This window comes from Bombina bombina, chromosome 1 (assembly GCF_027579735.1).
Source record: "Bombina bombina isolate aBomBom1 chromosome 1, aBomBom1.pri, whole genome shotgun sequence".
In the NCBI taxonomy this organism is placed as follows: domain Eukaryota; kingdom Metazoa; phylum Chordata; class Amphibia; order Anura; family Bombinatoridae; genus Bombina; species Bombina bombina.
Window position 1 is genome coordinate 1256918594 of NC_069499.1, and position 18784 is coordinate 1256937377.

The following is an 18784-nucleotide window of genomic DNA, read 5'->3' on the forward strand; positions in this document are numbered from 1 at the left end:
CGGTGTCATGTGACTCGTTAGTGTTACAAGGTCTCAGGTTTGAATGGGGAGCACGTGTGTTAAATTTGGTGTAATCGCTCTCACACGCTCTCATACTGGGCACTGGAAGTTCAAAATGGCACCTCATGGCAAAGAACTCTCTGAGGATCTGAAAAAAAGAATTGTTGCTCTACATAAAGATGGCCTAGGCATATGAGACGTATGAGTGCTGCCAGCATTGCTGCAGAGGTTGAAGGGATAGGGGGTCAACCTGTCAGTGTTTAGACCATACGCCGCACACTGCATCAATTTCTAAAGATGATGCACAAGAAAGCCTGCAAACAGTTTGCTGAAGACAAGCAGACTAAGGACATGGATTACTGGAACCATGTCCTGTGGTCCGATGAGACCAATATAAACGTATTTGGTTCAGATGGTGTCAAGCGTGTATGGCGGCAACCAGGTGAGGAGTACAAAGACAAGTGTGTCTTGCCTACAGTCAAGCATGGTGGTGGGAGTGTCATGGTCTGGACCTGCATGAGTGCTGCCGGCATTGGGGGGGCTACAATTCATTGAGGGAACCATGAATGCCAACATGAACTGTTACATACTGAAGCAGAGCATGATCCCCTCCTTTCGGAGACTGGACGGCAGGGCAGTATTCCAACATGATAACGACCCCAAACACACCTCCAAGACGACCACTGCCTTGCTAAAGAAGCTGAGGGTAAAGGTGAGGGACTGGTCAAGCATGTCTCCAGACCTAAACCCTATTGAGCATCTGTGGGGCATCCTCAAACGGAAGGTGGGGGAGCGCAAGGTCTCTGACATCCACCAGCTCTGTGATGTTGTCATGGAGGAGTGGAAGAAGACTCCAGTGGCAACCTGTGAAGCTCTGGTGAACTACATGCCCAAGAGGGTTAAGGCAGTGCTGGAAAATAATGGTGGCCACACAAAATATTGACACTTTGGGCCCAATTTGGACATTTCCACTTAGGGGTGTACTCACTTTTGTTGCCAACGTTTTAGACATTAATAGCTGTGTTTTGAGTTATTTTGAGGGGACAGCAAATTTACACTGTTATACAGGCTGTACACTCACTATTTTACATTGTAGCAAAGTGTCATTTCTTCAGTGTTGTCACATGAAAAGATATAATAAAATATTTACAAAAATGTGAGGGGTGTACTCACTTTTGTGAGATACTGTGTGTGTATATATATATATATATATATATATATATATATATATACTTTATTTTCCCTTTCATCTGCCTATACCAGTGTTACTTCTAGTTTTAAAATTCAAAGGTGTGCATTTTTAGGGAATTTAAAAATATTTACAAGGAAAATGAAACAGAAAAGTAGTGATATCCCAAGAGGAAAGATCAAGCATTAGACGCATAACATAACTTTCTTACCGAATGGAAGGCGAATAAGATTTTATTTGTAGAAATAGTATTTCATATGTAGGGAGAAAGTAGCAGAGCACTACTTGGCAGCTGATGTTATAACAGATGTGCTCAGGATACAGTTTAATATAGAGGAACAGCCAAAAGCAAATTGCTCAGACAGTAGTTTGTAGTTTCCGATATTCTGCTTCATGTATATACTTTTTAGAGACAGTTTAGTATTTGTGTTTCTAGTCAGATCTCAAAGGGACATAATCGTCAAAAAAAAAAAAAACAGCTCAAATTTGCTAGAGCAGTTAAGGATTTGACTGTCACCTGTTTTATGTGCTTAGTTTTTAAATCTAGCCATTCTGATACCACTATATAGTGCTGCGGAATCTGTTGGCGCTCTACAAATAACCAATAATAATAATAGCTCGCATTCTGGCTGCCCACTTCAAATCTCATATTTTTGTGAGATAACGGTTTGAACTGTTCTCCAGTCGGCGTTCTAGCCATACTGCACTTTTTTGTAGCTAGAGCGCCGATTGGAGAACACTTCAAACCGTTAGCTCACAAAAAATATGAGTTTTAAAGTGGGCGTCTTCAGTAGAAGTGATCAATTAAAGTCCATCTAAAATAGTGCTTAGATTCTGGACCTGATTTAAAAAAAAAAAAATTACCGTGACTTTAATTTATAGTGAATGGAGGATCTTAATCAAAGCATAAACAAGAGTATGAATACAATTATAAATAAATTAGTTGTAATATTTTAATGTTTACCGGTGCAGTAGTGTAGAGGTCAGAGATATAACTTAATTATTACCCACTTCTTTGTTTATTAGCAATCTGAGGGACAGTCTACAACATAATTTTTATTGTTTAAAAAGATAGATAATCCCTTTATTTCCCACTCCCCAGTTTTGCATAACCAACAGTTATATTAATACACTTTTTACCGGTATCTAAGCCTCTGCAGACTGCCCTCTTATTTCAGTTCTTTTGACGGACTTGCATTTTAGCCAATCAGTGCCTTCTTATAGGTAACGCTACGGGTGTGAGCACATGAACTAACACCCTCTAGCTGTGAAAACAGTCAAATGCATTAAAATAAGAGGTGGCCTTCAAGGACTTATAAATTAGCATATGAGCCTACCTAGGTTTAGCTTTCAGCTAAGAATACCAAGAAAACAAAGTAACTTTGATGATAAAAGTGATTTGGAAAGTTGTTTAAAAATGCATGCTCTATCTAAATCATGAAAATTTAATTTTGACTAGACTGTCCCTTTAAAAGGATATTGAAAAATCTCCACCAATGTTGTAATGCAAATATCCAAACTGATACATTGTATTCTGAGAGGAATCCCATTAAAATGTTTTTTGTGTGTGTGTTATTAATATTACCTTTTTCACTATGTTTAATTTAACAAATATTTTGAACTTCATATGATGTTTTAAAATGTCACAGTTTAGTAAATCTAGGCCCTTAAGTTAATGACCTCTGGCTAAGTTGACCACTCGCCATGTTTTATTACTGTCCTTTGTTTGAACAAAGCTTTTAAGTCTTAAACTTCTGATCACTATTTTTTTTATGTAAAACCATTCTGATATTTAAGTGTTTTGCAAAAAGTGCATATTTTAAAAAGCTTCTGGTAAAAACAATAAGAAAAGAAGAATACTCAGAAGATGTAAAAATATTTAATATGCATAAGCCATTTAGATTAAAAGCTTAACAAAGGTAAGCTTTTATTCCCCTCACTTAATGACATAGTCACTGTGAGTCATAGTGTTGCAGATTTACTGAGGTACTTAATGTAAAACAGGCAAGATTTAGTTTTGCAAGCCTGACCTGACCCTTGACTCACGCCAGTTGTCTGTAAGCCTTGGCCCTGTATGCTGTTGGGATCTTTACAAGGATCATATGTAAAGCATGTGTTTTCCTATATAGTTTCTCAACATTTATTGGCGCATCAATAATGGGACATTTTGATGCCAATTTAGTTTATTAGACTATGTCGTTTTGGCATTAAAGGGACAGTCTACACCAGAATTTTTATTGTTTTAAAAGATAGATAATCCCTTTATTACCCATTTCCCAGTTTTGCATAACTAACACAGTTATAATAATATACTTTTAACCTCTGTGATTATCTTGTATCTAAGCCTCTGCAAACTGCCCCTTTATTTCAGTTCTTTTGATAGACTTGCAGTCTAGCCAATCAGTGCCTGCTCCCAGATAACTTATCGTGCACGAGCACAGTGTTATCTATATGAAATACGTGAACTAACACCCTCTAGTGGTGAAAAACTGTTAAAATGCAATCTGAAAGAGGTGGGCTTCAAGGTCTAAAAAATTAGCATATGAACCTCCTAGGTTAAGCTTTCAACTAAGAATACCAAGAGAACAAAGCAAAATTGGTGATAAAAGTAAATTGGAAAATTGTTTAAAATTACATGATCTATCTGAATCATGAAAGTTTATTTTGGCCTAGACTGTCCCTTTAATGATCCTATCTTGATAGACAGTTAAGTCAAAATTAAACTTACTGACCGGATAGAGCAGAACATTTTTAACAACTTTCCAATTTACTTTGGTTATCAATTTTACTTAGTTCTCATGGTATCCTTTGTTAAAGAGTAATCCTAGGTGAGCTCAGGAGCGTGCACATATCTCTAACCATCTGGCAGCAGTGTTTGTAATATTGTTTATAGCATTCTTATGCATAGACTGCTAAAGTTTAATTTTTACTTTCCTGTCCCTTTATTTAAGCCCTGCAAAGGTGTTAAACACTGCTTGCAAGTCCTCATGTGGCTGATTAGCCAATAGCCAGTCAGGAGTGACAGTTGCAGGTCACTGTCAGTTTCATGCTCGGAAAGCTGCCATGCTTGTGGCCTCCAAGTACAATGTTATCTATGTGTTTAACTGTTCAAGGTGGGATAAAAATATAGTAAGCTAGGGACAGCATTGCAAACATTACATATTTTAATCTAATTAATTAGACTATTTTTCCATCCCTTTAAATTTTGCTCATACATTCTAATTTGACCTTGATTAATATTTTTTATCTGTATTTGTAATAATCAGTTTAACAGTTGTATCTAATTGTTTCACTCTTTGGGCTAGATTACAAGTGGCACGCTAAATTATTGCACGCCTACAAATGGGCAAATTTGTCTGTTTGCGGGAGAGCGATAATTAACCAGCCATTACAAGTGGCTGGTTATTACTACTGCGAGCTTTCGTTAGTAATTAGCGCTCAGAAAATTAACCAGAGCTCCGATTAATTTTTTTTAAAAGTTCCCCAAACGCCCACAAAATAGAGGGCATTATAGTTTTTAAATAGCTGCACAAGGCAGTTTTTGGGGTCTAAAGTTGGTGGGAAGGTGGTGTAAGAAAAAAAAACGGCACTGCAAAGTGCCTTTACATTGCGGTGTATGGGAACTGTGTGTTCCCAGGAAATATATACGTATATGATTATATACATATATATTTATGTGTTAATATGTGTTTATAATCATGTATACATATATATTTATGTGTTAATATGTGTTTATAATCATGCATACATATATATTTATGTGTTAATATGTGTTTATAATCATGTATACATACATATTTATGTGTTAATATGTGTTTATAATCATGTATATATATATATTTATGTGTTAATATGTGTTTATAATCATGTATATATATATATATATATATATATATTTGTGTTAATATGTGTTTATAATCATGTATATATATATATATCTATGTGTTAATATGTGTTTATAATCATGTATATATATATATATATATATATATATATATATATATTTGTGTTAATATGTGTTTATAATCATGTATACATATATATATATATGTGTTAATATGTGTTTATAATCATGTATACATATATATTTATGTGTTAATATGTGTTTATAATCATGTATACATACATATTTATGTGTTAATATGTGTTTATAATCATGTATATATATATATATATTTATGTGTTTATAATCATGTATATATATATATATATATATATATATATATATATATTTTTATGTGTTAATATGTGTTTATAATCATGTATACATATATATTTATGTGTTAATATGTGTTTATAATCATTTATATATTTAAAAATATGCTGCCAACGCTGCGCTACTTACCCCTTCGCTGCGTGAGGTTCTGATGCCATATCTGACAGTATCAGAATGAGGCTCCCATTGGAGCCTATGGAAGCATGCTCTCATGAGCGCAATGCTTCCCAGCAATGTGAACACAAGCTCGTGTTCGCATTGCTGTAAACTTGTAATACCAGCACAAAATAGCATGTGCTGGTATTACGCAGTGGATCGCTAATATCGCTTTTATGAAAGCTATGTATAGCGCTCCGCTTGTAATCTTGCCCTTAATGTGTCATCTGCTAAAAATAAGTGCTGTTTTTATAAAGGAATCAATTATTTGTTAGTTCAATACCAAATTTGTAGATTTCAAAGAGTTTCAAACTAATAAGTAGTCCCCGATACAGGGTTCTAGATCACATCCCAGTTGTAAATTGTGTCGTTTTGATTCTGCTTCGTGCTTTATTCAGGAGGCTAAAAGCTTGAATAGCAAGAAAGAAAAAGTAATGGTGTATATATAGCTTGTGTGTTAACAAAACAGGCTTCCACAACCTGAGATTGCTGCAGTGGCTGATATACGTCATGCTGGTGCAATTTGGTATATCGAGTGAACACAATGTACTCCATATTATGCAAAGTAAAAAAAGGTCTCAGTGCCTTAACCAAGTTGCTGACCACATTGCCTAAAACAGTTAATCATACACATGGTCTCACTCAATCAATTTAATAGAGGTCAGATAAGATCATAAGAGCCTCCTGTGATAAAAGTGAGTCATTTTAACATTCATTTAACTCAAGAAATGAAAAAAAAAATTATACTCTGTGACTTGAGTTAATCCACTGCAGCTTCATGACTTCAATTAAATTGATTCACATGTCAGATCAGCATTGCTCCCCACCTCAAACAGACGTCCTTAGTCCAACACTTTCAAAGTGATTTTTTAAAAAAAATATGTTTTTAATTGTCAAACTTTCTAAGCTCAAAACCACATGTCTCCAAAGGGGGTAACCAAAAGGGCACACATTAGTCTATACTGCATGCCCATAACTCATTCTTTGGATGTAAACATTATTATTAGGAAATTCTTTGTTTCTAACATATTCGTTATCTTAAGAAACGGTTTTCCTGTCTCCTGTGGTTGCATGGTGTAGAAATAGTGTAATGATTATATGATATACTATTCTTTATGGCACAGTTTTAGATATTTAAAAGGACGAGTCTGACATGGGAATTAGCAAATGAATACTATATCCTATAAATTACAAATGTAAGACATTTTTATTATTACAAATATAAACAAACACACTGCAACACGTGTGAGTTAGTACAAACTGATCAATTGTTGTCATTTGCCTTCCTTTAATGCAGACATGGGATGATGAGTTGGAGAGATCTTCTGAGGCCTGGGCTCAGGAGTGCATCTGGGATCATGGACCTGCCAGCTTGATTGTGTCAATTGGCCAAAACCTTGCAGTTCACTGGGGAAGGTTAGTTATCTGTCATATTTCTATCTAATAATGTACTCCATGCAGAAGCCTTGGTAACAAGCAAGAATTTCATGTAAATTTGCTGTTTTATTACTGTGCTCAGTCTAAGGTCCGTGCCAGAATGCCGTCCTCTGATTTATCTTGCCCTCACATTCTCTTTGTCTTGTATTTTGAAAATCATATAATGTATCTTTCAATTATCATTTATGTAGAAGTATGTTATATCAGTTTATAGGATTTCTTAAAGGGACACTGAACCCCAATTTTATTCTTTCATGATTCAGATAGAGCATGACATTTTAAGCAACTTTCTAATTTACTCCTATTATCAATTTTTATTCATTCTCTTGGTATCTTTATTTGAAAAGGAAGAATGTAAGTTTAGAAGCCGGACCATTTTTGGTTCAAAACCTGGGCTGTTCTTGCTGATTGGTGGATAAATTCACCCACCAATAAACAAGTGCTGTCTGGTGTCCTGAACCAAATATTGACTGGCTCCTTAGCATAGATGCCTTCTTTTAAAAAGAAAAAAAAAATAAGAAAGAGAATGAAGAAAACTTGATAATAGGAGTAAATTAAAAAGTTGCTTAAAATTGCATGCTCTATCTGAATTATACAAGAAAAAATGTGGGTTCAGTATCACTTTAAGTTTTTAATGAGCTTGCAAAAAAATAAATAAATAAGTTTGTCCTTTATAAAATGAGTGAGCTCCACTTTATATGACCAGAAATAAAATGTAAATTTCTTGTCATTTTTCTGTTAAATAAGGTATCGCTCTCCAGCATTCCATGTCCAATCCTGGTATGATGAGGTTAAGGATTATACATACCCCTATCCCCATGAATGCAACCCTTGGTGTCCTGAGAAGTGCTCAGGACCTATGTGCACTCATTATACTCAGGTGAGGTATTGTCTTCAGATCAGTATTAAGGGATAAAAACTTTGGGAACATATATATATATATAGAAATACATAACAACGCATCATCCACATCTCTAACACCATATATTTGTCATGTAAGAATTGAGCAATGTGCCAGAACTAGCAAATCTAATGTAGGTTATATCATTTTCTAATTCCTAGATTAAGAATTGAAAACTAGTTTTCTGACATGGGTGAGCAGTTAAAGGGACATTAAACCCATAACATTTTTTTTCATGATTCAGATAGGTTATACATTTTTTAAACAACCTTCCAATTTACTTCAATCAACACTTTTGCTTCCTCTTGGTATTGTTTATTGAAGAAGCAGCAATGCACTCCTGTGAACTTGCTGAACACATTTGTAAGCCAATGAAGATGAGCATACATGTTTAGCCACCAATCAGCAGCTAGCTGCAAGCTCCTGAGCCTATCAAGATATGCTTTTCAACAAAGGCTACCAAGAGAAGGAAGCAAATTAGCTAATAGAAGTAAATTGAAAAGTTGTTTCAAATGGTATGCTCTATCTGAATCATGACATAAAAATGTTGGGTTTCATGTCCCTTTAAATATATACAGTTTATGGTCATATAAAATGTATTTTGGAGTTTTATAACTAAAATGAAGGTGATGAGACGGCACATATAATGAATCAGCTTACGGCAATACCTGATCAAACCACATGCTTTTTGTATATCCAAGCCCTGATAGAGCCAAATGAGTCCTTCATCCTTTGGGCACCATTAAAGGGACATAAAACAGGTTGAGATCTGTGCATATCCTAAAAGGGCTAATTAACCCCTTAATGACCGAGGACGTGCAGGGTACGTCCTCAAAAAAAAGGCAGTTAACACCTGAGGACGTACCCTGCACGTCCTCGGTGTGGAAAGCAGCTGGAAGCGATCCTGCTCGCTTCCAGCTGCTTTCCGGTTATTGCAGTGATGCCTCGATATGGAGGCATCCTGCAATAACCTTACATGGCCATCCGATGCAGAGAGAGCCACTCTGTGGCCCTCTCTGCACCGGACATCGATGGCCGGTATCGTTGGTGGGTGGGAGCCGACTTGGGAGGCGGGTGGGCGGCCATCGGTGTGCCGTGTGACTTCAAGGGGGGCGGGATCGGGGGCGGGACCGTCGGGGGGCGCGCACGGACGTGCACGGAGGGTGGTGGGCGCACGCGTGGTGGGAACCGCTACACTACGGAAAATTATTAAAAAGTTACCTAAACTAAAGTTACCTAAAGTGGCACAAAAAAACACACAAAAAGAGATTGTGGAGGGGTGGGGGGTTGGTTTTGTGTGGGGGGGAAGCTACACTACAGAAAAGATTAAAAAATGTAAAAAAAAAAACATTTTTTCTTCTAAACTGGGTACTGGCAGACAGCTGCCAGTACCCAAGATGGCGCCCATTAAGTTAGAGTGGGAGGGTTATAGAGCTGTTTGGGGGGGATCAGTGAGGTTGGGGGGTAAGGGGGGATAGTACACAGCAGCATATGTAAATATGCTTTAAAAAAAACCCACCAAAAAAAACAAATATAGCTTTTATTTTAGTACTGGCAGACTTTCTGCCAGTACTTAAGATGGCGGGGACAATTGTGGGGTGGGGGAGGGAAGAGAGCTGTTTGGGAGGGATCAGGGGGTCTGATGTTTCAGGTGGGAGGCTGAGCTCTACACTAAATCTAATATTAACCCTGCAAGCTCCCTACAAGCTACCTAATTAACCCCTTCATTGCTAGCCATAATACACGTGTGATGCGCAGCGGCATTTAGCGGCCTTCAAAATACCAAAAAGCAACGCCAAAGCCATATATGTCTGCTATTTCTGAACAAAGGGGATCCCAGAGAAGCATTTACAACCATTTGTGCCATAACTGCACAAGCTGTTTGTAAATGATTTCAGTGAGAAACCTAAAATTGTGAAAAATTTAACGTTTTTTTTTAATTTGATCGCATTTGGCGGTGAAATGGTGGCATGAAATATACCAAAATGGGCCTAGATCAATACTTGGGGTTGTCTACTACACTAAAGCTAAAATTACCCCAAAAAGCTCCCTACATGCTCCCTAATTAACCCCTTCACTGCTGGGCATAATACACGTGCGGTGCGCAGTGGCATTTAGTGGCATTCTAATTACCAAAAAGCAACACCAAAGCCATATAAGTATGCTATTTCTGAACAAAGGGGATCCCAGAGAAGAATTTACAACCATTTGTGCCATAATTGCACAAGCTGTTTGTAAATAATTTCAGTGAGAAACCCAAAGTTTGTGAAAAAATTTGTGAAAAAGTGAACATTTTTTTTTATTTGATCGCATTTGGCGGTGAAATGGTGGCATGAAATATACCAAAATGGGCCTAGATCAATACTTTGGGTTGTCTACTAAAAAAATATATATACATGTCGATGGATATTCAGAGATTCCTGAAAGATATCAGTGTTCTAATGTAACTAGCGCTAATTTTGAAAAAATAATGGCTTGGAAATAGCAAAGTGCTACTTGTATTTATTGCCCTATAACTTGCAAAAAAAGCAAAGAACATGTAAACATTGGGTATTTCTAAACTCAGGACAAAATTTAGAAACTATTTAGCATAGGTGTTTTTTGGTGGTTGTAGATATGTAACAGATTTTGGGGGTCAAAGTTAGAAAAAGTGGGGTTTTTTTCAATTTTTCCTCATATTTTATAATTTTTTTTATAGTAAATTATAAGATATGATGAAAATAATGGTATCTTTAGAAAGTCCATTTAATGGCGAGAAAAACGTTATATAATATGTGTGGGTACAGTAAATGAGTAAGAGGAAAATTACAGCTAAACACAAACACCGCAAAAATGTAAAAATAGCCTTGGTCCCAAACGGACAGAAAATGGAAAAGTGCTGTGGTCATTAAGGGGTTAATTAAAAATAGTTTGCATTAAAAAAATTTTTGAAAAATTGCTGGCAAGTATTAATAATTTTCAAAAATAAGCAAAATGAATAACATAAGTAAGCTGCCTCGAGAATCCAACTCCACCCCCCTTATCAGTGTTTAGACACAGGCATTGTATTTCAATTGAGTCACAGCTTCTAGGTATGCTCCAGCAGATAATCCCTATGCATTTTTGTATTCTACCAAACAACAATATATATAGATACAGCCATAGAAGGAAATGTGTGTGTGTGTGGGGTGGGGAGGGGGGGAGTTAGAGCTGTACAATTCAGAAACTAAAAAGGGTTAATGGCAGGTACTTGCAGTATACATTTGCAGGTAATGTAATTAAAGTACATATTATATTTTGTCTGTATCCCAACTTGTTTTATGTCCCTTTAAGTTGGGTAAAAAAACTATTATTTATTTCAAGACTGCACTCTTAAATATGTTGTATTCCATTTGGGAAAACACTTTAATAAATAGTATATTTATGAAAAACTATGTAATTAATAAGAATAAAATATATACATGTAACAACACACAGATCTCTTTGTTTTGTGAATTTAGCTGATCACTTTAATAGAAGAAACAGACAACTATTCATGATAAACATTTCCCCCTTTTGTTAACATGGAATTTAATATCCTAATGTCATCCTACTTTGGAAGTACTGAATTTACATACTGACAGGAAATAGTCTCTTGCCAGAATGTTTTGGATAACTAAGGAGACATATGTGTCAATGAAAATGCAGCCATGTAGCCCAGTACACTGATTATTACAATTTTGCAATGTATTATAAAAAAAGTCTCTACACTCCCCTCTGAAGCCAATCTCAGATCAGAGAAGCGAATCAAATGCTTAGTGTCATTGGAAAACCCCGTCTATTACATCTAGTGGAAGGCATAGTTATGTGTAGAAGAATAACAATTTTTAGTAAATACATTTAAAAGTTGTCATAATCGTCATTTTGCGCTATCTGTAGTGCTATTTGTATGTCCCTTTAAGCCATAATGTACAAAATAGAAGCTTCTTTGAATGTTGATACAAGTTAAGTGGTGTTTATTATTCAAACAATATTTCCATGGATTTACAGTGTCATCTTTTATAATTCCTTAAAGGGACACTGTAACCAAAATTTTTCTTCCGTGATTCAGATAGAGCATGAAATTTTAAGCAACTTTCTAATTTACTCCTATTATCAAATTTTCTTCATTCTCTTGGTATCTTTATTTGAAATGCAAGAATGTAAGTTTAGATGCCGGCCCATTTTTGGTGAACATCCTGGGTTGTCCTTGCTGATTGGTGGATACATTCATCCACCAATAATAAAGTGCTGTCCAGAGTTCTGAAACCAAAAAAAGCTTAGATGCCTTTTTTTCAAATAATGATAGCAAGAGAATGAAGAAAAAGTGAAAATAGGAGTAAATTAGAAAGTTGCTTAAAATTGCATGCTCTTTCTGAATTACAAAAGAAAAAAATTTGGGTTCAGTGTCCCTTTAAATACATGTTCTCCCATTTTGCAAAGAAATCTGACCTTCATACATGACATAATTATCCTTAGCAGCTTGTTTAACTTATTATGGTGTTTTTTTTTTTCATTTCAGATTGTCTGGGCTACCACCAACAAAGTCGGCTGTGCGGTGAATGTCTGTAAACGCATGAATGTGTGGGGGGAAATATGGGAAAATGCTGTATACCTGGTCTGCAACTACTCTCCAAAGTAAGGGCACTAATACTAATGCATTATACTGGGGCTTCTTGCCTAGGAAACATTATTGTGTAATTCCAGTAGGGTAATTTAGTTTGGCGTCAGTATGCTTTACACCCTGCCTTTCCCTGGAAAAATGACTTGGTAAATGATTTTCATGTACAGTGTGAGCATTTGATTTGTTTAAATCTTTCTATAAAATGACATTGCTGAAAATAAGAGCTCTTATAACACAAGTGATTGTAATAATGCAATATTCACACCAGATCAAGATCTTTTTTTTGTGGATGAAATGAAAATGTTAATCTTGTTGGCTTTTTCATCTGCTATGTTTTCTTTTTGCTTCAAAACATGTACTATCCATTCATGAAGTAGGCAGTCACAGCTTATTCCCATCATCTCTGCAATCTGTCATCATGCCTGACAGTAGGAGCATTCATAGCTACCTCTCTCAGTTTCCAAAGACTGAAGCGCTACTTACAGTGGACGTTTATGACAGATGTGTGAGTTTAACTTTTTTCATTTTTATTACAGGGGTAACTGGATAGGGGAAGCCCCTTACAAAAATGGAAGACCTTGCTCTGAATGCCCTCCCAGCTATGGGGGTAATTGCAAGAACAACCTTTGCTACAAAGGTAAGTTTCATGCCAGGTTCATTCCGCGCATGTAGCAATAGTTCCCCCCTTTGAGGGAGTTTGGTATGCTCTCATACTAGCAGCATAAAGGCAGCCTATAATATCCCTGTAAATAGTTCAGCAGTGTTAGGTTTCCACTGTGTTTGAGCTTAACCATGGGTTGACCAATCAGCAATGTCAACAGGCGGGGGAGCATACATGAAAGGAGCATGTGAAGAACCTGTGAGACTGCTGGGCTAGACTCCATGGTAAAAAAATAGATGCCACCATACTTGGCTCCTAACTTTTTTGGAAGACAGTCACTGCTCACTAGGCATGTTGTTTATAGTTCATCATTGTTTAACATATTATCCCACACGCACGTGGCTGTTAAAAATCATGTAATTTCTAATACAAAGAACAGTAATACAGCCTGTAGTTTCATACAAAAATATTTAAAGCTATTTAGTGATTGTTTGTGAAATTAAAAATAAAATAAAGGGACACAAAATTCAAAATGAAACTTTCCTGATTTCTAATAGAGCATACAATTTTAAATTTTCCAATGTATTTCTATTTTACCAATGTATTTATTCTCTTCGTATCCTTTGTTAAAAAGCATATCTAGGTAGGCTTATGAGCAGCAATCCACTACAGGGAGCTAACTACTGATAGGTGGCTGCACATATATGCCTCTTGTTATTGGCTCAACCAATGTGTTCAGTTAATTCCCAGTTGTGTAAAGAAATATGCAAACTTGATAATAGAAATAAATTGGAAAGTCGTTTAAAATTGTATCTTCTATCTGATTCAGGTAAGTGGTTTGTGTCCCTTTAACCTAATACAATTTGCTTGTGCCTAACTAAAGCCCTAAGAATGCTATGGGCTCACTTGGAGAACAGTTGATGCGTCAGGTCCTTGTAACCCACCATAGCATCACAAAGGTAACACACACAGAACTGAAAACAGAAATTATTTTACACATCTAACATTTGCATTGTTCAGAAAATAAAGACAAACAACTGGGTGTATATAACCACTCACTTGCTCCTGCTTCATTGGCAAAAATGTTGTTGCGTTAATACTTATTTATAACTCTTAATACCTGAATTAAATGTGTTAAATATATAGTTTATTGATATGTGGAATTTTTCTACAACCCTTTAATAAAACTACAGGTTCAGATAATTTGTACTGTTACCTTAACTAAGGACTTCATTTTTACATGCAGCACAAACGTTTTCTAGAATTAATCTTGGCAAAACTATTAACTGAGTACAATTTCAGAATAAATAAATAAAATAATAATACTGTAATATAAATTTAACCTGTCCCCTCAGCTTCTGAAACATGTCACTAAAATATACCTTCCTCCTGCACCAAGTTAAACCCTTTCAGATGTTTTTTTTATCATTACATTCTATTGCTCTTTCCAGTCAATATTATAAGGTAATTTAGCCTTTTTGTATTGTGTAAACCTTGTATCAATTAAACCATCAAACGCTACTGCTGAACTAAATCCAGTTTTGGTATTCTGGGAATGTTGCTCTCACACATTGGTATCTCTACATCTGCGAAAACAATTATGTTGCATTAGAGTAACAACTATTATTTATCAAGCTAATTAAAAGTCTGTTTGTGAGTTGAATCCAAAAGAGAATATTTCACAATATTTTGCATATGTTTATGCGTTTGGAGGTGAACCAAAGTCCAATAGAGCTATCAGGGTTTCGCTATCATCCAGTAAGCAACATGTTTGTCATATTCATTTTAGTATCAATTTGAGCATTGTTAAAGGGACTGTTTAGTCAAAAATAAACTTTCATGAATCAGATGGGGCATGCAATTTTAAACAACTTTCCAATGTACTTTTATCATCAAATTTGCTTTGCTTTCTTTGTATTCTTTGTGGAAAGCTAACCCTAGGTAGGCTTATATGCTTATTTCTAAGCAGTTGAACTGCCTCTTATCTCAGAGCATTTTTTGACAGTTAGACACTGTTAGTTCATACAGATAACATTGTGGTCACTCCCGTGGAGTTATTTCAGCTTCTGCACTGATTGGCTAAAATGCATGTCTATCAAAAGAACTAAGATAAGGGGGCATTCTGAAGAGGCTTATAAACAAGGTTATCACAGAGGTAAAAAGTGTGTTAATATAACAGTGTTACTAATGCAAAACTAGGGAATGGGTAATAAAGGGATTATGTATCTTTTTAAACAATAAAAATCCTTGAGTAGACTGCCCCTTTAAGTGTTTTGTCTGTATTCACAGTCTAAACAGTTTTGCCCCCTTGAGAATAATACAAATAATACCACTAATATGAAATATTTTTTTTTTTTAAAAAATCTCTTTTTATTGAAGAAACACAGGTACAGTTAAACAATTGTATGCGTGTACAGAGTAAAAAAAATAAAAAATCATAAACAATTCACAGTGCATATATGAAATAGGTATTGAAGATATCAAAAGGTACGGTATAATTGTTATCACATATCAGAGAAGGGCTGCAGATTGTATTTCCGTTTTCTATCAATAACCATCATTATAGCCCCTCTACCTTGTTCAAAATAGATAAGTCTGTGTACACGAAGCTTTACCAAATTAGTCATGTATCTGTTCATATGTAACCTGTGTCTCTTATATTTTTACTATAATAATAAACAAAACAACACATCAACTTAACTTAAATATCTAAACTAGATACTTCCCTACTTGACCCAAAGGTGTCAAAAGTGTGCCATCCCCAGTACATGTATAGGAGGGAGGGCAATATAGAAGTTACCCAGTATTGCAAGGTAAGCAAGCTTGTGGAGTTAATTAAACAATTAATCTATCGAGAAATTGATAAGAGCGTTATTAGAGTATATCCGATTCTATTAGTGAGTTATACAAGCCCGTACTTCTCCTATGGTAACCAGTAGTTTAGCGGCTAGCCAAGGGGATCCGAGCGCGCATAATATGTACGCGCCTAATCCACCAAGTAACCTATATGAATAAGTGACTAAAATTGCGCTTGGTGGGACATTTTGGATTCCAGAATAAACCTTAAAAAAAAGTAGTAGTGGCAATGCTCATACTATCAGCCCGGATATGCTTTTATTTAAAATGTGGTTAAAGTTAAATTACACTGATATTAAATTGCGACTCCCTTAAGTACAGGCTTCACTGCAAATGGCTTATAATATATATCATGGACAACGCTATTGGGGATGACTAGAGTACATGTGAAATAGCCCTATCCGGCCTTTAGCAGGGTGATGGAACCTATTGAGAAGAGTTAGGAGGCAAGAGAATAATAATAATAAAACTAAGCTAAAATCATAATAAAACATTACATAAAAATAGTTCAACGTTGTACCGGATCTAGGTTTACAGCAAAAATTGCAATGACAGCATGTGTTAGGTAACAGATGAAAATATAAGACAAGGATTTCAAGAATATAAGCAGTTCTGGTCAATTCACAGTTATATTGCCAAGGATTTTTCACCATTTGCCCCCTAAACTCTCTAATTTTAAACTTGATTAAACTAAGCCTAAATCAAACTAACAAACAAAAAATAACAAAACATAAAACAAACAGACAAATAAACAGGGTATAAGTACCAAGATCCCTTCTGAGTGTAATAGTAGTTTTACATAAAAGCAGACAGCTCTCACTGTATAAAATGATTCAAAGCGTGATACATCTAGATGCTGCCTGCGTGAGATGCTCAGAGACACTGACAACGTTAATAACAAACATTATGGAGATTATACAGTGAGCTCAAAAGCGGACATCTATTGAGGCTGAAAGAACATAACAAAGTCATGGCTATCAAATACTTATACCCCAGTTGAGTAACCAAAGCACCCCTAGGATGGTAATGACCATGAAGATACTTGTAGCGTGATTATTTAAATAAAGTGATCCGGTTTATACAAGTCCAAACTGTATGGTGGGAAAAAATAACTAGCTAACCAGATCAGCACACACCACCAACCGTAGATTGTACCAATCACACATTTTCCTCCCGCTGTAGATCAGTGTTGAGAGGGGATCCGGCATAATGATGTGTGAGATAGTCTGGGAGAGGGGTACTAGCCGATGCCTCTTGCTTTGCGAGTGAATCCAGGCACTTCCGAGGAACAACAGTCAGGCAGCCAGCTTGCTCGATGGACTGAGCAGTATAGGAGAGGTAATCCACTTGACAACTGCATGCGCCGGAGGAAAAACATAACTGCGCCTCCCGCAAATGCAGAGATCCCAAGTGGTGTTGCGGTAAGGGTCCACCGTGTGCCATGACTTGAGGGTTGTGAGGCATCCGAAGGATCGTCATCAATTCCGGGGGCCAAATTTCCAGCCCGTGCAATGAATAAGTCCTCCAACGGCTCAGAGATAGGTAACGATTCTATGTCTTGCCTCTCGGTGTTCAGGGTCAAGTCCTCCGCTGGGGCATCTAATCCACAGGCTCCACGGAGCCTCTCCAGTGTCATAGTAGCCACAGCGGCTGAGTGCAATGCGTGCAAAGCCTGCTTCATCCGGCAAGGCAGATATCTCTCGGCCCAGTCCGAGGAAAGGATTGCTGGGTCATCAGGTGCAACGGACCCCTGTAGATGTGTGGGGGGTAGGTGTTGCGGGTCTCGCACCGAGAGGCAGATTTGCTTATTCCCAGGGTCAAGTTCTTTAGCATAGGCCCCTCCAGCTAGGTGAATCGCTTTGTGCAAAGTTTTAAAACTGAAGGATAAGCGATCAAATATAGGCAGGAAAGTTTTGAGTAACTGTGTGGTGACATAGTTTTCTGCCTCCATCAGGGAGGAAACTAGCAAATACAATTCTATGAGGATTACTATGTACAGTGTGGCGCTTGAGGACACGCCACTATGCCAAACGGCTTTTTACTTTAAATATGACCTCCGTGGGAGAGAAGATGGTAGTTTCTCTATCTGCCTTGGTTCTCGGACACGTAGCTGTCAAGAGATATGCAGATGGCAATGGGTTAGGGCTGCTTAAGGGTTTTCTTTCTCCAGAGTTCTCGGAGCTTCAGAGGAATGCAGCCATCTTGGGACGCCACCCACCGGAAGTCCTATGAAATATTATTTAAATGAATAATTTTTATTATTACTTTCATTATTAATAGACTAACATCTAGTGCTGAAAATGACACAGAATTAGGTCAGTCTGTGATTGAATATAAGCAATTACTCAGTAGACTCAAATATTGTCTCTCCACAAAAAAATATGTGGTTCAATATCTGTGATATTACATCATGGTAAGCCAGCACATCAGTAGTTTAATAGCTGACCTGAGATTTAAGTTGGCCACAAGTGTAGCTATTTAAAGTGGAAATTATGAAGTGTCATAATTATTTCAGGGAAGCTGTCTCCTTCAAACACTCTTCTCTTTTCGAGCCCCCTTTAAGTGAAAAGGTGTGAATAAATTGCAGTTATTAGACTTCCTCTCCACTCTGGAACAGTTGTCAATGGTGGTTTTTGAAGCTCTATCAACTTTAATACCCATTTCCCTGAATGGGTGTGAAGAGAAGTTGAGGGGGAATTGTTTAATCAGCTGTAAAAGCAGTTAGTTCGAAGCTTGTTCCATAACTCAGAACAAGTGGTCCAAAAGAAAATCTGGAAAAGCTCAACTTGGCATTATCAAAAGTGGCT

The 18784-nt window shown here is 36.5% G+C and overlaps 1 protein-coding gene across 1 annotated transcript in view; it reads left to right on the plus strand.

The window, feature by feature from the left end:
- Nucleotides 1-18784, plus strand: part of CRISPLD2 (cysteine rich secretory protein LCCL domain containing 2) — an 88216-nt gene that overhangs the window by 24334 nt on the left and 45098 nt on the right. Inside the window, exons 3-6 of the mRNA XM_053700878.1 lie at nt 6859-6977; nt 7746-7878; nt 12419-12534; nt 13057-13157. Coding sequence (XP_053556853.1) covers nt 6859-6977; nt 7746-7878; nt 12419-12534; nt 13057-13157 — 469 coding nt within the window. The remainder of the gene's footprint in view (nt 1-6858; nt 6978-7745; nt 7879-12418; nt 12535-13056; nt 13158-18784) is intronic.